The sequence below is a fragment of the Battus philenor genome, unplaced genomic scaffold (genome assembly GCF_028537555.1).
Source record: "Battus philenor isolate CCGP_79_NKW_IND1 unplaced genomic scaffold, ilBatPhil1.0.hap1 SCAF_1, whole genome shotgun sequence".
Taxonomy (NCBI): Eukaryota; Metazoa; Arthropoda; class Insecta; order Lepidoptera; family Papilionidae; genus Battus; species Battus philenor.
In genome coordinates, this window is record NW_027181661.1 from 4,526,338 (window position 1) to 4,546,828 (window position 20,491).

Genomic DNA, 20,491 nt, shown 5'->3' on the forward strand with positions numbered 1-20,491 from the left:
TAATTTTAAATTAAACAGAATTATCAAGTGAGCATTTTGCTTTGTTTCTATAAGTTAACAAAGATTCAGGCACAATACGATGATCTAAGCGTTCTAATGAATTACTTTCAATCGATCAAACATTCTGCTTAACCACTTTGAATTTCGAACTATGTTTAACACATAACCTTCTTTATTTTTTTAAGATGTCATTGAATTTTTGTTTATGGTAGTGTTTGGATTTTTTTTCAGTTATTACACGAACAAAATACTTTTTTAACATTATCACTTAACGATATTAGTCAAGATGATCGGTCTACATAAATAAATAAATAAATAACAACTAATACAAGATTGACATCTCGCTGTGACTAAAGTTATCTAAGCCTCTTTGCTCCGCTGAAAAAATGAAAATATTCATTGCAGTTTTGTTGTTTGATGCTATGGCGGCCTTACTAAAACAACTTGATCTCAACCCCTAGAAGTATACTTTATGGACATTTTTGGGGGCCTTTTCGACTTTCCCTGTCTTGGGTACACAAGGACTATATTTAAAAAATATTTTTTTTCACAGATTTTTATTATTTGCGTTCTCGTCTTTCTTCATTCATTAATCTTTTATACTCTACAATTTATTATATTCGTTTTATTTTCTCCTAATACTTTCACACATTACCTTACTTTCGTCGCATTCCCACTAGTATACAATAGGTTTATTTTTTCTGTTTTGATTGGTTTTAATTTGTTTATTTATTTTGCTATATTTATTTATTTCATTTATTACTTATCTATCTTTCCTTCTTAGGAAAGACCATTAAAGGAAGAAGTAGGCAAAAGTAGTCGTTCTGCAGTACTCTAGAAAGGTCCCGCGACTCTCGTCGTTGTAAGTGATGTTCCTTTCTTAGACCGATGTTACTTGATTTTTGATGAAAAATTCTTTAATGATAATTATTACAATGTGAACATCTACATTTTGGGGTTCATAATGCGGAATTTTAAATACCTCATCGAAGCGAAAACTTTTAAAATAGATTATTTTAAGTTTATTTGAAGCCATTTGGAATAAGTTTCGCATATTACACAACCTTTATATAGATCGCTCCGAGCGATATGATCGCCTTTTGTACCTTTATATTAATTGTTTTTATAAGTTATTATCTTTGGTACACAATATAGTGTAGATAAATAATAAATAATGTTATTATAAGAAAAAAGAGATGTTAACGACTGCTCTAAGTGTTGTTTAAAAGGGAAGAATCTCGATGCGAATAGCTATCATTATAAAAATATGATAAATTTATTTTTACAATTAATTTCAGGAGCTAGCCATCTGCTGTGTCATCCGATTTCAGTTTAACGTTGAATAATGGGAGAATCTTTATAGCTATGCTTACAATTACATAAATATCTTTTGATTATATAAACGTACGTTTCTTTTCTCGAGGTAATGCAGTCTTTTACGGAATGACTATTATAACAACAATTACCTGTGTTTATAGCGTTTTAAATTGATGTAAATATATATGCAGTATAGCCTGTTCAAATATGTAAAGGCAGTATTGCCAGTGTTTTGAAAATATTACAACAGTATAGCATACGATATAAGGACTGACCCCAAGTAGAGTATTGGATCGGAAAAGATTATTTTACAGGGTAGCCGATAGTATATTTGACTATATAAAAAAGGTAGTCGATATGTGTACTAATGAAATTCATTGCCAAACGTATTGTTAAGAAAAAATTGCGGGAATGGTACGACAAAATTAATATTTTTTCTATCCATTTAATATACTACAGAAATATAATATTAAAAGGAAAACAGTAAAAACAACGTTCCTATAAGTTAAAACTAAATTAAATCGAGACGCGTGGGAAGTAATCAAATAAAAATATTGCTGATTGTAAATATTGCAGTGTATTGAAAATATAATTATTCTTGCGGTATACGAAATATTGATTAATTTATTTATTCAGTCGATAGACGCCCACAGGGCACGGGCCTCCTCCAAAGATATATATATGGGGATATATTAGTCACGCTTGTTTGGCTGGTTAATGATCGTAGTGTTATATTATGGTACGCGGAGGACGCTGCTTTCCACCCTCTGGAAACTTGGGAGCTCTGGTGGTCCTATGTTAATAATAAACAGTGTGAAGTATATAAGATTGCGTCCCGGGAATCGAACTCGCAACCTAAAGATCGTTAGTCTCAGTCCTCTACCGTTGGGTTCCCACTGCTCACTGTTTGTTAATTATTAAAGCATTAAATCGGCTAATGAAGTAAACATTGAAATATATTTATTTGTTAAAATATTTTTAGCCGTGTTGTTTATTTTTATGTCAACATATAAAAGAGTGTGCATTAAATTCAAAACACGGATTCTCGGAATCTTTGCGACTCGATACCTATCAAGGAACTACTCCTGTTTCCTGCTATCCGAAGATTGCTTTACCATCTAATGCACTAGTTAGAGTATGTTGTATGTTCTTGTAAATATAGGAGTCAAAAAATTTCATTACATAAGTATAAATAAGATGAAAATTTTTCTATTAACTTAGATAGCTCGAACAGATGTATCCTTTTCCGATATTTCGATTAACACGGGTAGAGCTTCCATTAAAAGGTAATCATGGTGGTGCATTCAGCATAAAACAGGTAGGACAAAATAGGCGCTATTTGTTTTGTCTATTTTAATACAAATAATAGCAAAATTTTCGTCATTGCGCGTGTATTTATAATGTTAATAGAGATTACACTTTATAATGTACTAGCTGTCCCCCGCTTGCTTTGCGAACTTAATTACGCGCAGCGCCCTCAACCCCTCGTGCGGATGGAAGTCCGCGAAATCTTTTTATTTCTTAGATGATCTCTACTCGGCGAATGAAATAATTTTATTGAATTTCAAGTATCAAAGCCTTAAGGTTCCTGAAACATTGTTATGAGTCAGTGTGTAAGTGGAAACCTTATATATTTATATATATATATATATATATATATATATATATATATATATATATAGATATATATTTATATATATGTATATATATAATATATATACATACATTAATTTACTATTTTTTTCCTTTTTAATGTTATAATTTACCAGTGACTTTATAGCTTTATTTCTTCAATTAATGTTACATTTAATATTATTTTAATGTATTTTATTATAGAATATCGTACAATTTTATTAATAATTGCGTAAAAAAAGCACGATTTAAGTCAGCTTAAGTTAATTATGTTATTTTGAAAACCGTTTGTAGTAATTATTTACACTAGGGTCATAAAGCCGATTTATTTAATTTTGGACCTTATACAAAGTGTAACAAGAAACTGAATAGATTATTGCATCTTGCCTTAGCGTGCACTGCGTAAGACAACTGGGAAGTGCGAAGTTAAACCTATTTGAAATGATTTTTATATCAACGATCTCATTATAGATATGATAATGAATTTCACTTTGTTAACAACAGGTTACGGAATATATCTTCATGAATGACAGACATATTAAGAAGCTTCAATAGTTGTTTGAAAAGTAATAATATTATTTATTTTAGGGATTTACATATATGTTACTTTAATTCACCTTTTAGGTTGAACAACAATATGAAGCGGAACCAATTTAGAATTGAAAATAATAATCACCATATTTTTAAAGTTTTAACTTGACATTCTCTGTTATATCTCGCACTATTACAATACACCAAAAATCATAGGAAGATAGCGGTAAGGATTGCGATTTTGTTACTAGATAGAACAAAACTAAATTCAGTGTTATTCGAGCGTTACACGCTCTGCTACGCGACTGCCAGGACCACCTACAGAATGCTACATGATTTATGAACATTCAATATTTTTCGTCGCAACTGTACATTGGAGTATCTTTGTTGATTAATAAAAACAATTCATTTTTGCTCATTAACATTTAGCTAGTTTTTGTCCATTGATATATACTAGCCTATCCTGGTTAACGAGCATTAGATTCATTTTATAGGGTTACTAAGGGAGCCTCTGGAACTTTCTTTCTCAAAGATTAACTTAAACTTTTCATCATCATTTCAGCCTATAGACGCCTACTGCAAAGTGTAAGCCTCTCCCAAAGAAATATGTGGGGAGATATACCATAATCGCAAAGTTTGGCAGCCGGGCGATTGCAGTGTTGTATTATGATATGTAATGGATGGCTCTGGAAACTTGTTTGTTAGCAGTGGCAACACTATAAATGAATGCATAAAATGTGAATTATTTAAGATTGTATCAGGAGAATCAAACCCGCGATCTACTATCGCAAGTCTTTGTCCTCTACCGGTTCGCCATCACTCGAATAAAAATAAATATCGAACGCGCTAATGTTTTCCACTGTTCATCTGGTAGCCTTCTAAAAGTTTTGATGGAGAATCATATAAGAGAGGCGTTTGATATAAACCATCTCACTCTACATCTGTATCTTTTTATGATCATCATCATGTCAACCGATAGAAGCCCACTGCAAGGCGTAACCTCCTCCAAAGATTGCCGTAATGACCGCTCTTGCACTGCCCGCATATGCCGTCTACCTGCGACCGTGACAATAAATGTTTTTTTTCAATCTAAATTATAAAAGCTATTTAGAATCAGACACTAATTTTACAAGTGTATTTTTAGGACTTTTTAAGGGTAAAAATAAAAAAAAATGTGGTTATGCACTTAAACTTTATTAAATATTGAAAAAGAAGAGTAAGTTTCAAAACGTGTTTGGATAAACAGTTTTGAAACTTACTCTTAACTTACTGAAACTTACAGTCTATAATAATTGTAGCGTTGTATTAACAATACCCTGTTACTAACTGAATATAATGAGTTTGCAAAAATCTTACACATAATATATAGTTACACGAATGCAATAGTTAATTTGCATATTATCGATATAGAATGTTAAGGATTATAATAAAATTGGAATATATTTTTCTAGTATTAAGACATATTTTTTAAATATAAGTCATGAATTACAGAGATTATGAACTTGATAACAATATTTTTTTAAAGATACAATAATAATAACAAGGGCTATAATGCCTGAAACGTATTCTTCTTCATTTAAACGACCTCTTCGCGGATAGCCTGGATCATGTTTCTGCGGGCGGTGTTTCCTGGTAAAGAAAATAGGTTCATTAATTGCAAATATTATATTGTTTTTAAATTTCTGTAACAAACTGTAACGAAGTTAAGAGGTTTTGACATTTTTGGCTTTTACAATTTCAAATGTAAATTCAATATTACCAATTTGAAAGAATAGCCATTTTTATTTTATCTATTTATAAAACTGCTTTATATAGACTTTTTATTGTTAGAGAATTGCTATAGTCAGCAATGATACGAGGAGACGTTAGCAGCGTAAAATTTAGTGATTTCTTTAAATTTTTCCAAACTCAACATTAATTTTATCAATTTTCATTTTAAATTTTTAAAAAGTTGTTTGTAACTAACAAACATACTTGTTACGAAAAAAAATACTCAATTGGTTTTAAATGTTCTTTTGTTTCGTAAAAGATATCAGAGAGTATGTTCAAAACAGAACAAATCACTAAAATATTGTTTAAAAAAATGTAATATAGTAGAAACAGGTACTTCGGGCAATCAGAGCGTTTGCTGCTCTTTTACGCCATCTCTTTATAACTCGTTTCTTCAGCTCGTCCATCACTTCTTTGTTACTTAAGCAGAAAAGCGTCGCGATATATAGTCCCTGTTAAAAAAAAACGGGTGTTCTATAAGTTGATTTTATTATTATCAAGCGAGTAGTTAAAAAAAATATTAGTTCATTTAAATTTTATGTCGCACACAGTTAGATAAAAAAACAACTGTTAAAACCTCACTGGTAATTTATTTCTAATGATGCCAATTTCTCTCTGAATATTTTTTTAAGGATTTTTTTGGCAAGATGTTATGTATTGCTATTTAGAGCAAAAGGTACATGTTCATGTGTAGTATCGTGTACTTAACATTCTCTCTCTGTCGTATAATGCTTCGTAGCTTTCATAATTGTAAGAAACAACGGTCTTGTTTCCGCCTTGCTTAATCAAACGCATCATGATATCAGAATTTTTGATATCACTAAATCCTAGTTAGGTTAATATAAAGTTTTGTATTTTATCTATTGAAAGACGTTAGTAGTAATTTCAGTAATTATTTTTAAAGTAATAAAAAATGTAAGGAAATGTAATTATAAAAAGTTCTGAGATCTGAGACTTGCGATCTTAGATAATGGGTTCGATTCCCGAGCTTTCCCAAGGATAGCCGCTCCTCACAAACAAGTTTCCAGAGGATGGGTAGCAGCGTACTCAGTGTACGATAGTACAACACCAAAAACACTATGTGATTATGCTGTATCCCCGCATCGATATTATTGGAGGAGGCCCATGCCTTGCAGTGTGCCTCTATGGACTAAAACGACGACGAATGGAAAATTAAGGTAAGGGCTTTTACTAAGAGCCTTCTCTTATTTACGATTGACGTTTTTTACCTGCAAGCACGACGCACCCGCAGCAAATCTTTGGTAGAATTCTGTATTAGGCGAATCCAGGATCGGTCGCAATGGTTGCAGTATCATGTGCAGACCAAAGAATGGGACCTGTTTCAGATAAGTAATTAATAAGCTGTTTTTTAAAAGCCAGATACAAAAGTTTGCGGTTGTTCTACTGATTTGATATTATTTGAATCAAATTGAAGTGTACGAAGCAAAGCTCATAAAACATTTAGTGTGTATTTTTTTAAGAAAATTTCTTATAGGATAGTAAGAGCTCACACTGATATAATATTTCTTTACTTGTATCTCTTGGTAATTTTTTTTTTATTATTGCGTGTTAATAAAGAGGATAGCGAGAAGTTTACTGTAAAAGCGTACGTAGCCATTAATATTAATAAGCCAAGAAAAAAATAATTTTGATTATACGCACAATCCAAGGAATTATCAGGATACCAGCGGCGCGGAAAATCTTCCTGGCGGTCGCAGCCCGGGAACGGCGCAGTGTCGTGTGCAGCTTTTCAATGAGCACCAACACGACTTTAGCGAAGAAACCTGTATAATTATAATTGAATTCTCTTTTATTATACGCCTGATTTGTTTACTTTATTAGGATGGTTATCTAAAATAAAAAACGAAGATCTAGAACAATAAAAAACGTGAAAATAATCGGTTCCGGCAGACGACGTGTAGTCAAAAGATGCTGACCTATCGTATTTCATAAAAAAATAACGTTTAAATATCAAATAACAATAGCTACAATACTTTTTGTATTTCATATACTGCAAACTTTTGATAATGTGTAAATATATTTTATTGCATTCTAAACGAACGCTTGGCAACGAGGGGGATGTGGTTTATTTTTACTCTGTCTTTTATATAGAAAAAGAAATGTTTGTTTTTTTGTACTTCGACGAAGATTTGAAAAAAAAAATTCAATTTTGTCTAGTCATAGTAGAGATTTAGTTTATTAATTTTTATTTATGTGCTGAATTCAAATAGAGTACATTTTTATTTGCCTTCTAAGTGCGCTGTTCTTGCAAATAGTTTCAAAGTGTACATAGAAAGTAGAAAAAATATGTAGGTAAACTTTATAGCTTTAATTCTAGAAAAAACAAGACTGGTATTAGGGTATTAGGTCTATAATGTCGCGACAAATTAAACATAATATTTTACGCCCATAGTGCAGGTTAGGTCTAATACAGATTGGGAGATTGTATCTCTGTATGTGAATTTTGAAACGAGTGGAAGGTAAAAATATACAACGGTGTTCCAAATTTCATTTTATTTTAAGCTAAAAAAGATACTTTACGCCAAGGAGAATCACAAAGCTTATAAATGTCTAGTGCCGAGAGCACGAACGCACAATGCAAACATTTCTCTGTTACCGTCTGTTACTGTTTATTGAATATTGCTGCAGTGACTGGTAGACGGGATCGTAATTAAAACTGTCAAAGATTATTCCGCTTGCATTTAGTTTACGCGGAAGTTGTCAATCAAAATTGCTCTAGGCGTTAAATGAAAATGTAATTTTTAAAATACTTACAGATGGATAAAACCAAGCATATGATCAACGGTACAGCTAATATCCAATCTGCAATGACTGGCACGACGCTGCAACTTCAAAAAGACAACATAGATACGAAATAGCTGTTGCAAAAAGATGGAAGAATAGACTGCAACATTAACATGAATTAATAGAAACGCAATGCGGTTACAATAAATTTGCATTCGTATGTAGACATGTAGATATATATACATATATATATATATATATATATATATATATATATATATATATATATATATATATATATATATATATATATATATAAATATTCATATTTCTCATGTGATACATACAGTATTGAGCGCATGTTTGTATAATTGAAGCAATAACTTGTATAAGTCATTCGCATTGAAGCCGTTCGCCGTGTCATTTGCATGTCTTGGAACAAGAATTAAAGCAAATACCACATTAAAGCCACTATTAAAGCTATAGCTTTAATAGATTCGAAATGTGGTATTTGCTTTAATTTAAATACATTACACTGCTTTTGCCTTAAACTAATTTTAATATATTTTCATAAAAAAATTATTCAATTATTAATTTGAAATTTCTTTCTTATTGATTTTGGCTGTTGCGTAATTTTCACATAATTGTGGTTAAAACAAGAACTGTTATTATAGTAATGTACCAAACTGTTTTAATTCTAAGAATTTGACTTACTGGAAATTCAAAATAGGAAAAAAAATAATACATGATATTAATTTTGACAAGAATTTGATTCGCATTGAAAAGTGGCGTGATATATTGGGAATGAATGTTACAAAATGCAAAGTGCACTCCGGCTAAAGTTCAGCTTTAATAATGGCTAGTAAATCTTTAGAGCACGCGCATGTAGTAGCTTCAGCTGAGAGAGATTTAAAAGAGAGAGAACAATACAAAACTATTATAATTAATACTAATATAAACAAAAAAAAAATGCTTACATTGGACTTTCAACATACAATATTCGCACAACGTAATAAAGAAGACTGATCACCATTGGCATCATCCAGCTAAGAAACTTGTACCGATGCATTACCACATATTCTTTGACGAAAACCTGAAATAATTTTTTTTAATGAGTAACGATCTATGCTTGTTAAGTAATCTAAAATCTAATCTACTCAGATTTATGAAAATCGGTTTGTGGAGTACTTGAGCTCATTTGCAGGAACGAGATCCATATCTTGGGAAAAATTACAAGCAATTTGTATTAATGATTCGGTGCACATATATGGGTTAGTTAAAGAAGTACGTTGCTCAAAATTATAAAGAAAAATCCCCAAAATATCACAATGTATTTATAAAAAAATACCCACCACGTTTACAAATAATGCCATGTGAAAATATTTTTTGTTAGATATACTTATTATAAACACAGAACATAAAATGCGTTGTTGTAATTTCTGTTCGAAAAACAAAGATTTAATTTCAATCACCTATTTTGTCAAGTACTTCCATTAAAATTGCAAAAATTCACGGCTCTGTAAATAATATCTTCTATACGTCATCATATAACATTTGATTAGATAGACTGTAAATAGATAAGTCTATATAGCCTTTGTTAACAAAAGCAATTAGCGAAACATGTGCGCTGTAATGTTCATTCATTGAAGAAGGAGTCAGAGTCAGTTTAATTGAAGATTGTTCGACTTATGTACAAAAGAATCAACATGTTATAATCGCTTTTCAATATAGTCATAAATTTCGCTGCGCAATTACATGAAAACTCAAGTTATTATTGTATGTGTATTATTGTATTATTATTAAATAATTAGATATAGAAATGTGGGCTTACCACCTTTACAGATAGATGTAGATGTAGCCCAAAACAAAACAACCATCCGTAGGATGAAAGCATGAAATAGTTCCATAGAACATGGAATATTATGCACCACATCTGATGGTCAAACGTAACATGTTAATTTTCTTAAAACAGTGACAAATATCTTCACAATTGCTTTAAACGAACTACCTATAAACATTAATTATTACACATTACAGCTTCAATGAAATAGAAATACTTTCGGATTTACGCAAGGCTTACACGAAAATTTATTTTATTATGTTAAATATTTCTAATAAATAATAACAATTCAATTAATATTATAGATAATACAATAACTTTTTGTTATAACGACTCGAGTCAACACTAGTTTTGATTTATAAACATTTTAACTGTTATAACGACTCGAGTCAACACTAGTTTTGATTTATAAACATTTTAACTCTGCAATACGTAACATTAACTAATATTTCAGGGTTTGATAAAAAAAAACCTTTCAGCGCATGGCGGAATTCCTATAAAAATATTGTGGCGTTTGACAGTATTAGATATGTTCGCAGGCACCCATCATAAATACATTTATAACAGTTATGCTTACGTATAATAGCAGAAAGTTAAAACGCTCACTGCGTTAAAAAATTTGAAGTAACTTTCTTTATTAGCCTCATATTTTTATGGAATTTTTTTATGGAAAGCAAATTTTTATACTTGTCTCAAACATTCCTAAAGAATTTCAACGTTTCAGGTTCTAGCGCAACGCAGTGAACGTTTTAAGTTACTGAAATATTTGCAAAATTTATTACTTATTTAGCGCAGCAATACATATAAACAGATGTATATAGAGAAATTACTGAACAGAGTAATATTAATTAGAGGCATGGAAATAAATAGGAATTAATAAAAGATAGCTCACGATCTCCAATATTTCCACACGGCCTAGCACACACGTGTACCAAATTATCCATAGCAGATTGTGGACCGCAAAAGATGCATAGAGGTGCATTAGGATGCTGGTGCGGGTACAATGTATATTCCTGTATAGAGGAATACATGATGTTGCAAATATTTTACTTTTAAACAAATATCGAGATACAACACAGGCTTTGTCGTAAATAGAGAAAGTATAACTAAATGATATAGTGCCTATAAATTTTTTAAACCTTGAGTATTGCGGTTTCATTCTTAACTTCTTTGCGGTATTAATATCCATTTCGGATGCAATTTATTTGCGATTCAACGGACGTAAGTTTACCTAGCCACTAGATCTACCACTTTCAGGCGTATGTTGCTATTTCTCTGCCCGTGTTGACGAATTCGTCGGATCTCACATTGCAATAGTTCACTTATAGGCCCCTCGATAACCTACCCACGTAACGTCGACCGGCTCGTGATCGTCACTCGAGAACCTTTTGGCCTCAACGGCCGTAGTTCGCACGAGTGAGGTGTTCCGCCGACTGTTATTTTAGACAAGCAATAGCGCCGATAGTGAAAATCTTAAAGATTTGGTTGTGGAAATTGGAACAACAATTGAAAAATGTTTCAAAAGCGGTGGCAACTTTGGAATCTGATTCTGACTACAAATAATAGATATCAACGAATAACTTCAAGTCAATAAATAAAATATACTTAATAAAATTATGATAACCGTGAGTAAAAAATCTTTTAAACTTTAATTTTGTAATTAAAATATTAATATGTAATATTTTAACATATATACAATTAACAGAAGCAGAATTGGCCATGTCGAAAAACAAATGATTTTTAATAATACTTTCTCTACCATTATTAATTATCCTTACGTTTCGAAAAAAAATGTATAGAAATGCAAATTGTTACCACTCCGATCTTTGCAACATAAGCCTGTGAGCTTACCTTAAAATTCACAAGTAATTAATTTTTTGGTGTCTTATTTCCACCAGTGTCTAACTGCCACAAATAAATAAATTATAACAAATGGTTACTTACTTTAAATATTTTATTAACATAAAACCGAAAACCAGCCATAAAAAAGACATTATATGCCCAGCTACAAAATAATTCACGGCTGTGCCGTGTGTCTGAAACAAAAAATAAATTTGTTTTTGATAATTATACTTATCATTTTTAGGCGTTATTTACTTTTTCCATTAAATCGATATCATAAACTTAACTGAAAGTTCTAAATTACTTCGTCAATAACTATACAGGGATGGTTACAATTATTGGTTATTACTATGATTAATCTTATTAAGTACCTTATAAGTTTTAAATCTTTTAACTACCACATATGCTGCGCAATAAACTTTAATGCTTCTTTCTACTTTAGCTTGATCCAATAGCTAGAGTTGAGTAGCTGTTTAAATTAACGACATCAAACAATATCCTGTTAACGTGTTTTCATTCTGTTCATATAAATAATTTAGAAAGTAATCACTGATCACAAGTTATGATTGTAATTTTTGGCCGCTTTTATATATGTATGTAGAAGCTTATGAGGACCGAGTGCTGCGCTTTACAAAATTTAAGTTAACTCCTCCTATTTTACTTACCAAGTGAAACATAAAAAGGAGTACTAAAGGATATTTCTTCTTCTTCGTAAAGGCAATGTTTAACCGCAGATTGTAAGTGTCATTATAAAAAAGGAGTAAGCTTAAATTTTAATAATTACTTCGACTGATTTATTAGTGTACTATAATAAAAATCGTATACTTTTTCATTCAGCTTGGTTCAATTAATATTGCAAAATAATTTGTATTTCTGTAAAACAAATCTAGAGATATGTGCAAACGAAGATAGGGTTCGAGACGCTGTAATTTTGTATAGCGCCGATAGATTGAGGTGGCAGTAGGTTGCCAAAAACAAGTCTATAATAGAAAAGGTAATGTTACTTACGTAGCCATTTTTCACATTGATGCAATTTTTGTAGTTTGTCCATCCGGGTAGAATTTGCGGATCAAGATCCCAAGTGCCATTTTTCGTGCAGCTAAAATTGATAAATTGTTTTAAAAGAACTTCTAAAATGTCCAAAACATTTCAAGGCTACACTTAAAATTCTTTTGATGTTTGAAAAAAGTAATTCAAATAATTCAAAATTGTAAGTCTGTTGTTTGCAAATGTAATATATTTTACTGAAATCCTTAAACAATAGATTCTACTGCTATAAAATAATTAATTATCATTCTCAGAATAGAACAAGCCTCTGTTGTATTTTCCTTTTAAAACAGAAAAATAAGTTGTTAGCTGTTTTTATAAGAAAAGACTTTTTTTGTCTACGTCGTTGAAATAAATTTCTTGAATTCTTATTTACTCCGTCGATTAGTATGTCCTGAATTTATATTTAACTACGCATTTGAAACAGAGGCAATGAATTGAATGACTTTCAATTATTGCACGAACTTAGTAATATTTAATGAATAATTTGAACTTTGTGTACTTATTTTTCAAAATGCATATACTTTCCATGTATCTAACCATAGATAAGAATGTAAAAAATGTAAAACTTAAAAAGTACAATCATAGATTATAAAAATAAACATACCTTTTCAAAGCAGTTTGTTTTGCGTCAAACCCGACTATGAAGTCAGGGCATGGATTCATAGCGATTGTGGATGCTGCTGTTTCAACCCAGCAGCTGAAGCCATCAAAGGTCCGTGGGCAATAAGGACGAGGCCCTGATACAAACACATAGTATATAGCTCTCTTTAATGTAATTGTTATGTACGTGTTAGTCAATGGCGTAGCTTTTTTTTGTATATTGCCGGTAAATTGAATTCTTAATGCTCTTTAACAAAATGAATAAAGAAATCTTAATTGCTGTTTTCAGATATTCTCAACACGCTCTAAGAAGTGTGTTGATATAAGTATCTTTTCATTCCATCGGGATATTTAAATATTGACGCCAGTTCTTTCTATTTGTCTAACTAACTATTACCTACACGGTCAGGCCGAACCATGGTATAGACGAACGTATGAGTTTGCGGAAGCAGAGGAAGGCACTACAATCTCTGCTTCCGTTCGGAAGATCAAATAGCAATGTGTGAGGAGTGTGTGTGTAGTGGAGATGCCCGATGCTCCGTTTTCATTACTCCTCGTAATTAATCGGGATCACATGACAGTGGTGGTCTAAAATTTTTGCAGCCGAATATTGTTGAAACTAAAATGATGATTGTGGTCTGTCGCTGAGGATGCGAAACATTTTTACTTAGTAATAAGAGATTCATAGTTGTTCAGCTTCTGAAAATATATTGACCACGCTAGTTGATGAGGTCAAGAAGTAACTGATGCCATATGTTCTGGAGTATGTTTCTTAGTAGAGACATGAAGATAAACATGATAATCGAAACAGTGAAGAAGTGAAGTGCTTGAAAGCTTCCTCGAACGGAATGACATATAGCATTAAGTATATATATTCATATATATATGTATATCATTATAGTATGTATATTCGCCTTTGCTCATTTTTCTTTAAGCGATTAAAATATATTTTGTTAGAGCGCGTGCCAAAACATAGCATTTAATAATTTGTATGTTTGGGTAAACAAGTAAAAATTTAAATTTACTAGTACGGAATGTTATTATGATCAAAATGTATAGCAAAAAATAGTAAACTTATTATTTACCGAGATCCTCCCCCACCTGGGGAGTGTATGTTGAATTTTCCGAGAAACACTCTTGCCTTATCGTATCTAAGAACATATAAGCCGTGGAGTTCTGCAACTCCTCGGTGACATTGTTTTTAAAATTACACATATCTACGTCCCATGTCTTCCCTTCTATGTTTACCTTCACTTGGTTCCTGTAAAAAAAAAAAAAATCTTTTGCAAAGACTTTCACAGATACATTGTTTTTGCTGTCATGTATTATAAATTTATTTTGAAAAAATATTTAAGTTAGCTGTTGTAAACTTCTCGTTACCTGTGCTGAAATAAAATTTGGCAAAAACCGTATAACATGGGGAAATTAGGACAAAGCGCGGTTACATGCGAACATTATTCAAGGATATTTTTATGCCCTGATAAATTTCTAGAAAACGTGACATGACATTGATCTTTACATAATAATTCGACTAAACTGCAACGTGCATTGTCCTGTTGCGTTATCGAAAGTTATCAGGCGTTAATTAACGGGTGCATGTGCACGGAACCAAGTGCGTTTAAAAACGAATAGGCAAAAAAGAAGCCCTTACTATGACTGATAAAATCCGTCATAGGAAACCTTATTTTTCAGTATATTTATTATAATATTTTGAGATAATATATTTAAAAATTTTGCTTTTAATAATCGGTAGCTGCTAAAATAGGTCGATGCTATCTTCTTGTTATTGTTAAATTGGGACTTGTATATTTTTTTCTTATTTTCTATTGACCAGTAGCAAGAAAGCTTTTATTAAATTTGATGAAAGACTTGCATATGATGTAACCCGATATCTATACAAAAATGACTAGAATATGGGTCTGTTGGATGAATGATCTGTTACTTTTCTCTTATACGTTAGCTACTTACCTTTTTATGTAAACAGTGTATGTGATATTGTACTGTTTATTGATGACAAATTAATAATTTTTAAATTTAGAAAAAAAAACTAAACTATGACAAAGTAAACAATGTATTAATCACGGGTACAAGACGGGATTGCAAGTAGCAAATTTATGCTAAACGCCACTAAACTAAAATGCATTGAATTTTTCTTACCTAATATAACTAAAAATACTTTTAGTCTATGTTTAAATAAAGCAATGCTTAATTTAATGACGCAAAAATGTTTTTTTTTTAATAAAGCTGTACACAAAACTTCATTAGAACCTTCATTTGTCGTCCGTAGCCTGAGTACTCAGCTCTGTTGTATATGCGATTCGAAATGTAATGTTACATACTCATCTAACTGCTCGAACATTATACTTTTATTACTTCCACAGTATTATGCCTTATAGTTTAATACTTTGGGGTGATGCTACTAACACCGATACTATATTTATTATTCAAAAAAGAGGAGTTCGTGAAACTTACAATCTCAGAGCAATTATAACTCAGCGGTAATGGACTGAGAATTGCAATCGTAGATCGCGGGTTAGATTCCCGATGTTACAATCTTATATGTAAGACAGTAGTACAATTCTATATAATTAAAGCACAAAGTTTGAATTACGATTCAAACTTTGTGCTTTAATTATTTATATAGAATTGCAACTGCTCACAAATAAGTTCCAGAGGACGGGCAGCTGCGTCTTCCGCGTATCACAGAGCATATCATACTGCGGTCGCCAATTTGCCGGCCAGGCGTGGCAATTACTTTATATCTTCCTATAGTTATCTTTAAGGGAGGCCTATCCCTTGCAATGGGCGTCTATGAGTTAAAACAAACGAACGCACAATCTCATAACGCGAGATTCACTAAGGGATGTATTCGTAAAATGTAAAGATATACTAACGATCCCATCACAATATATTTATAGCAATGTCGTCTTTATTTACAATAATACAGATAAACATAAACTACCATTATTTTAATACGAGTAGGAAAAATTAGGTTTCGTTTACATGAAGTTGGTCTGTCCTTTTTGGAATAAGGTATATGCTTCCATAAGAAAATTCTCCAAGCCACAAAATTACGAATATGCTCTTGAAATTCAACCGTGAAAAAATTCAAAGCTTATCCTGACGTAATATTGATCAAGGAATATAATTTTATTAGAGAATATGTAAAAGAGAAACATGCCTGAAATTAGCATCGTACTTATTTTCTCTTAAAAAAGATGATTTATAAACAGGAAAAAATTGTAAAGATAGCGTATAAAGAATAACTGTAGATTTTGTTAGCAGATTGTTAGCAAAATTAGCATATATTATTCATGCATTATAGCAAAAAATTTCGTACTTCGCAGTATAGTTTAAATCCATATTTAATTGTTTGACATATTAATATTTTGATTGTACGAATCTAATTAGCAAAGGATATTCGATGGAGTAAATGTTTGTTTCAATAGTCAAATGGACAGACATTTAAAAACATGGAAATCTGTTAACTTGTGAAAGTTTGTCCCGTTTTGTTATCAGCTCCCCAGTTTTTATATTTTATTTAAGGCCATCATGGGTGGTACGTTTTTGTAGTGTATCAAATAGAAACAGACATTTTGACAACTATTACTGTCGCCTCGACATCTTTGTTCGGTTTGTATCCTTGACTGCGAATTAATGTAAAGTAATGCCCGAAACCTATTAAAGATAAATTTTCTAAAAACGAAAGAATTTCATCTATAACAGTTTTAATTTAAAACACATATGTGTACCTTAGTTTTAAAATGAAAAAAAAAATGATTTAAAATAAGTAACAAATGTGTGTTGAAGTGTTGCAATTGGGCACATTTTCCTAAAATTTGTAGTAATTTCCTGGTCAACAACATTAAAGAACGATCTTCTATGTTGACGACGTACATCTTCGATCAGATTGGCTCGAGATTGATCTTCAAGGATCGTGTACTAAAATCTTCTGTTCCAACTCAAAAAATAATTCAAGGTAAAATAAGAGATCGAATTGTAACATATGCGTAGACCGCTAACTTTTTAATGATAACTATTAAAAAATATATATTATTGTAAATCTGCAGCGAAACATTAAGATTTCGAATTCTAGAAAGTGGCATCGAGTTCAGGTACTATTCAAATAGTTTTATCTTCTTTACGTAGAAAGATGTCAAGATATTGATTTTTGGGTTTGTAAGAAGTTGGTAACTTGCGACGTTGCTGTAAATATTATTATAAAAAGTGATTTCAGTTTCTAATGAGTTGTGGGTACCTCCGGTTCTTTTTAATATAGACTAGACTATTTGAAAAAGTCATATCTCCATACAGAATCATGGCGTAACATTTTGCCAGTTGAAATTTTTAGATTATAAGAACTGGGATGAAGTTCTGGTAGTTTAAAAAATAATCTTACCCTCGTAAAGAAAGAAGTTAAAATGTTAAGTTAAAATTTCGGAGTCTAAGAAGCTGTGAGAAGTTACTAAAAAAATTATCTTCCATACAATGTTGGCGAAACGTTTAGTTAAGGCTTCAGAGTTTGGGAAGTTGTGAATAGCATTCACTATTCTTGATATATATGATGACGGAGATAACCTAAGCTTCTTGAAAGATCATATACTATTCAGTATAAAAAATTTAGTTAATGAGGAACAATGACGATTATTTAAATAAAATTTTAGTACATCGAAGTCTGCAGTCAATGTACTATTGGTAAATAGGTTAGCAGAAAACAGCAAAGTGCACTAGAAGCATATGTTCTAAGTTAATATTAAATCACAGCATGTATTCGAACCAAATAAAAAAAAAACCTCAATAAATAGTTGTTACAAAAGTTACTGCTAGCCAAGGGACAGCTGTAATTCGTATTGTTTTAATATCCTTTTTTTAAATTGTATGGTTTATTTAATATTCAAAACAAAATTAATTAAAATTCATTCAAAATATTCGAATTCGCGAATTTTGAAAAGCCTAAATTTATTTTTACTAATCCGGCAATTTACACAAACTTATCAATATCCCTGTCCTTAGCTGACAAAAACTTTTTACTTCAATCGTTAGCATTATCTATGTTTAATCATTTTCTTAGTTAAGTATTGCAGTATACGAAAAAGAATACTTTTTTTTGTAAGTGATCTTTTAAAAAATATATAAAATGATGTCTCTAAAATACTTTTTATTAATTTATTTACTAATCGATTAATTTGGCAATATGCAGTTTGTAGTGGTAGCTACTTTAAAATATAATTTAATATCGTCTTCGTTTTCGTATAACCCTCACTATAAATTCCCGAAAAAGTTACACGCTCGCTACAAGTTTTTAAAACGAGAATGCGTGGTAATTCAATCATTCACAAACTAGAATAAATGTGGAAGTTCGCTCGCTGATCGAGGAAAAGATACACTTACTTGACTTTTCTTTTCGCGCGTAAAGAAGTTTTAAAGTCTCGCCGGCTCTGCTAACAACAGGTGGAATGGGTATGTTTACTTTCCTTTCAACTAATTGTATCAAATATGGTCACAGAAGTTCGCTTATAGGGAAGGTATATTCATTAGTATTGACGCGATTTATATATATTTGAGCGTCAGCTTGTGAATACACGACGGGATGTGATTAAAGTGAAAGTTTAAATGAAATGAGCTAAATGCTTCCAAGGATGATGTTTGCAAATGAAAGATGAACCTGATTTTGATTGGGTCTGAAATTTATATAATGTCTGTTATTAACTCAATGTATTCGTAGCTTAAGTTATAGTTTCAGATATGTAGAGAATTAATAAAAGTATTTTCTCCGGAATCACTTAGAATACCTTATATTATTTATTATCATCATCATCATCATTACCCCGCCATTACATTCTGTGGTCTTGTATAGTCTAACCGTGCAAAGTGCACGTTTAGAAAGAAGAGTAGTATCTCCTATATGCTGACTAACTTCGATTGCAAGGAGGAATCATCGTGGGGATTTAGTCATGCAAATTGAAACTTGTCTCTGCATAGAAAATTTTAGAGGAACTTTTATTAATGGGCGCGTTAATTGAACGGATAACATTTCTGTTAGAAACATCCGTGGATATAGGAGACGATCTTCGAATACCAAAGCGACAATTTTTTTTTATTTATAGAGGAAAAATTGTTTCCAGAATTCTTCGTTTTAAATTTTTAACGGCTAAGGGCTTCAATGTAGCATTATGTGTAGCAAATAATGTAGCATTTAAAAAGTGTTGTGTAAGATACGTTGTAAATGGTAAAAGTTATATAATAAAGAACATTAAAATTATTTAAATAATTTGACCTTTAAGATATCTGAAAAGAACAAGAAAGTTAGAAAGACCAGGAACACCTAAAAAAATTGCTAAAATATCAATAGAGCACGCATTAAGACTGCTGGTACCTATAGTTTGAGCTGAAATCGATCCATAATAAATCAAAAAATACAATTAAAATCATTTTTATTTGTTTTCTTACACGTTTTGTTAACTAATTTTTGAAATTAAGTTAGTAATAAACACGGAATGTTTTTTTTCAAATCGTTTGAAAAAATTGTAACAACTACATAATGATTATAAAATATACCGCAGAGTATTAACTAATAATATCAATTTGAATATTAAACGGATTTTAAAGTATTATTATCTCTTTTTAGTGTAAAATAAATTTTTCTCCTTGGTTTTAATTTAAACTTTAAATTGGTATAACTTGCTGAAAATTTGTATATATTTACTATAAATTAACTTAAAACATTATTTTACGAAATATTATTATAGATATATAGAATTATAATAGATAACGACAAATGGAAAAAATTAAGTTCGAATCTTAATAAAATAAATTAAAAACAAAATGAAAAGTTTATATGAACTTACAGAGGCCCTTCTTTACAATCCATGATGACTGCTTGTATAGAACGTCACCATAAAAGAACCGAAAAACTTTTTAAGGATTTCCCTATTTATTTGAACTGCACTTTCTTCAGGCTCGTGACGAGGTCTAGAAATTCGGCCGGAGGCAGAGCTTGTGGACCCTCCGCATCGGCGACGAAAACTTGACTGAAACTGAAAACCTCCCTCCGCTGCTCCGAATGGCGCGTGGGCTTCCCCGCCCTCTACGTGAAAGCCTTGCGTAGGTGTTTACTTTTTTAGACTAGTTTTCACCGGCGGTTTCATTCGTACAAATTTAAAG

General features: G+C 31.2%; 1 protein-coding gene across 1 annotated transcript; it reads right to left on the minus strand.

Annotated features, from left to right (window-relative positions):
• Positions 1-5,056: 5,056 nt before the first annotated feature.
• Positions 5,057-20,198, minus strand: LOC137926811 (uncharacterized). Its single transcript, XM_068770558.1, has 9 exons — positions 20,176-20,198; positions 14,413-14,588; positions 13,332-13,464; positions 12,686-12,776; positions 10,728-10,848; positions 6,913-7,034; positions 6,480-6,587; positions 5,588-5,702; positions 5,057-5,109 (listed from the first exon to the last, which is right to left on the minus strand). The coding sequence occupies exons 1-9, from the start codon at positions 20,196-20,198 to the stop codon at positions 5,057-5,059; spliced, it is 942 nt and encodes a 313-aa protein (XP_068626659.1).
• Between the last annotated feature and the right edge of the window lie 293 nt (positions 20,199-20,491).

Excerpts from the sequence above, each read along its gene's own strand:
- LOC137926811 (XM_068770558.1), bottom strand. The coding sequence starts at position 20,198 with ATGGATTGTAAAGAAGGGCCTCT. Across the intron at positions 13,465-14,412 it reads CCAGGTGGGGGAGGATCTCG|GGCCTCGTCCTTATTGCCCA; the intron begins GTAAATAATAAG and ends TGTTTGTATCAG. Across the intron at positions 7,035-10,727 it reads GTGTGGAAATATTGGAGATC|GTTTCTTCGCTAAAGTCGTG; the intron begins GTGAGCTATCTT and ends ATAATTATACAG.